The sequence below is a fragment of the Arachis stenosperma genome, chromosome 5 (genome assembly GCF_014773155.1).
Source record: "Arachis stenosperma cultivar V10309 chromosome 5, arast.V10309.gnm1.PFL2, whole genome shotgun sequence".
Classification (NCBI taxonomy): domain Eukaryota; kingdom Viridiplantae; phylum Streptophyta; class Magnoliopsida; order Fabales; family Fabaceae; genus Arachis; species Arachis stenosperma.
In genome coordinates, this window is record NC_080381.1 from 126389706 (window position 1) to 126392619 (window position 2914).

A 2914-nucleotide genomic window follows, 5' to 3' on the forward strand; every position below is an offset into this window, starting at 1 on the left:
TGTTACTCTTCAAAAAACCCTTTAATCCCTCCCTTCTCCAAATTGAACCTCATGTATACACTTTATATGTCTTATATGCACATTTATGCTCAAACATCTAAAGTTCTACAAGGAAAAACAGACTCCCCCATCCCCACCTTATATGTCTTACCGTCTTTCAACATTCAGCTATCAAAATACTTAAAAGCAAAGGATTACTATTAATCAAAAAATCTGCTATCTATATATCATGCACTATACAAATTTTCCTAATGGTTTGGTTTCAGAGGGAAATCAGATGAAACATACTTGTTACACATTACTAGTCATAAATGCAGATTATCTCAACTTACATACCAATGTAAACTATGGATAAGACTTATCAACTAGTAATGTGGTGTGCCCAACACCTTTGATTCCTATTAGCATGCACAAAAATAGGAAGTCTTTCCTAAATTGAGTATGTATCTACCATGAGAAACTCATGATCAGTTTACCCTGAGTTTAGCAGAGTACTTAACTAAGAAGTACATCATAATCTTAGCCTGCTAAGAAATACATAATAAGCCTCTAACATTTTGCATTCTGTTCCAAGAACCCCCACTTGGTACCAAACTTAAATTCGGCAGAGCAAGCCGTGATTGGTTATGTTTCCCACTCCAATCATCAAATCAGAGAAACACATTCCACCAATATGACAACCAAGTTACCTTCACAGATGATCATCAAGCATGTTTCTTAAAACAAACTACAATTGGATCTTCAGGCCAATATTAGAATGATTTAGTAATCAGAATAAAGCGCTTGCATCACATTAATCACCAATAGCTCTATGAACAGATAAAATATTCCTACCAAATATCAATCCGTCAATATCTCATTTTCTAGTCCTCTATCAGGACCAACCAGCCAAAAGATTGAATTCCCATTTACTGAATCCAAATAAGTGAATAGAACAACAGATAAGAGTTAGAAGAGAAAAGGAAATGTCAGGAGTCGAAAATCCTTGAACTACAAACCAGCTAACAAAGCCTCTGTCTCAGGCCAAATACTTCACATATATATACATGACAAACAGGCTGAAAAGGAATAAGAGGCCATATTGTACCATAGCATATAGTAGATCTACCTGATAGTGACAAACTTATTGGTACCATGTTTTGCCCAGTAAGTCCTCAAATCAATTGGATTAGAAAAGTTATAACCCTCAGCTGCAAGTTTCTCTAAAACTTTCTTAAATGCTCCTATACTCATTTTCCTTCCAGCTATCCTAGCACCACGCCGCTTTGTACTCATAGGCAAAGGATATGTAGACATTCCCGTTGTGCAACATGCAGACTGCCACCCACCCGAGCCCCATCGGTAACACTGTTGGGGTGTCCCAGTGCACGAACAAACAGGGATTGGAATACTCGAAATATCCAAGTCAATCCCATTTATCACAATCTCAGTAGTTTTCTTTGGAGCCCTAGCTCGTTGAACTGTAGGAGCATTCTCATCCTTAGGAACGCGAGGCCCCCTCTTGGGCTTCTTTGCCTTGGGAGATTTCGGAACCTTGGGACCCTGTCTCTTCTTTCCAGTGGTGTTCGCTTTCTCAACAACAGGCGCTTCTTCCACGGGCCTTTCTTCCTTTGCGGACAACTCAGGCGGTGGAATCATTTGCATGTGATGTGTGGAAGACGTCTCCGGAATACTACCATAACTTGGGTTTGTAGGTATCATATTCATATACTTCTCTCTCTGACTACTAATCCAAGCATCCCTCATGTAATCCATAGGGTAAGTAGCCGGGGGCATGCCAATGTCCCTATGGTGATAGGCACCATTAGTGCCGGACAAAACTGCAGCATTGCGTCCTCCGAGAAGAGGCTTTTCCGGCATCGATGACATTAGCTGGAGCCCCAGATGGCTCTTGAAAGAGGTAGCAGGTTCATAGTAACCCCAATTACGTATGTTAAGACCATTATCCCCATCCATAATAGGCAGCAAATGGTGAAGGCAAAATTGTACTATTGCAGAATAACAATGTACACTTTGTTAAATATCTTCGCAAATTATCCAGGCCATTGCATTCTCCTAACAAACCAACACAATTCAAAATACAAAAAATCAAATTCCATGAAAAAACAACAAACAAAAACAATAGCAAAATGTAATTGTGTTAACCCCAAAAGCAAAACCCACCTTTTGTTTCAGCTCAAACAGAGTCAAACCACAAAAAAGGGGGTTTCAACAAGGAAAAAAATTTACACAAACCCCATAAATGTATGCATGCAAAACCTCATGCCAACAAAGTTTCAGCTTCTGGGTTTTGTTCTAGGATCCATTTCACCATGAAAAAAGGGGGGAAATCAGATCTTTGAGCTAAAAGTATCAACAGATCAACAGAATCTAAGATCAAAATGGAACATGAGAAGATGGAAATTAACGGCTAAAATCTTAATTTTGACCTGAACCCATTTCATTATTTGAAGAAAGGAGAAATGGGTCGAGGGGAATTTTTCGGAGCTGAAAGGGAGAGGAGACAGTACCTGTTAGGGTTCTTGGCGTCTACGAATGGAGAACGAAGAGAGCAAAGGAACAAAAATGTCTACACGCCATCTTAAAAATCTAATCTAATCTTTAAAAAAAAAAAAAAAAACATTTTCGAGTTTCTATTATTATAGTAATGATATTTTAATAATTACAATAATGTTTTTAGACTTCCTTTTCAAATATTGTTGTTAATCAAATTTAACCAAATTAATTTTAACTCGATAAAAATTACTCAATAATATGCATAAATCACACCCTTTTTTTTTCATTCCTTCTTTTTTTGTGTATTTTTTCTCTTATCGTTTTTTATTGCTCCTGATCTTGTTGAACTTTTATTTTATTTATTCTCGTTCTATTCTTGCATTTTTTTGTTTGATATTTTTTATTTTTCTTAAAAGAA

The 2914-nt window shown here is 37.1% G+C and overlaps 1 protein-coding gene across 2 annotated transcripts; it reads right to left on the minus strand.

The window, feature by feature from the left end:
• Window positions 1-854: 854 nt before the first annotated feature.
• LOC130982498 (protein BASIC PENTACYSTEINE2-like) lies at window positions 855-2599 on the minus strand. 2 transcript variants are annotated; one of them, XM_057906529.1, is made up of 3 exons: window positions 2511-2546; window positions 2164-2295; window positions 855-2055 (listed from the first exon to the last, which is right to left on the minus strand). In XM_057906529.1, exon 3 carries the CDS (start codon window positions 1954-1956, stop codon window positions 1105-1107), a length of 852 nt encoding a protein of 283 aa, XP_057762512.1. In that variant the 5' UTR covers window positions 1957-2055; window positions 2164-2295; window positions 2511-2546; the 3' UTR covers window positions 855-1104. The 2 variants fall into 2 exon arrangements, with proteins under 2 accessions (XP_057762512.1, XP_057762511.1); XM_057906528.1 differs by lacking the exon at window positions 2164-2295 and having other exon boundaries at window positions 2511-2599.
• Between the last annotated feature and the right edge of the window lie 315 nt (window positions 2600-2914).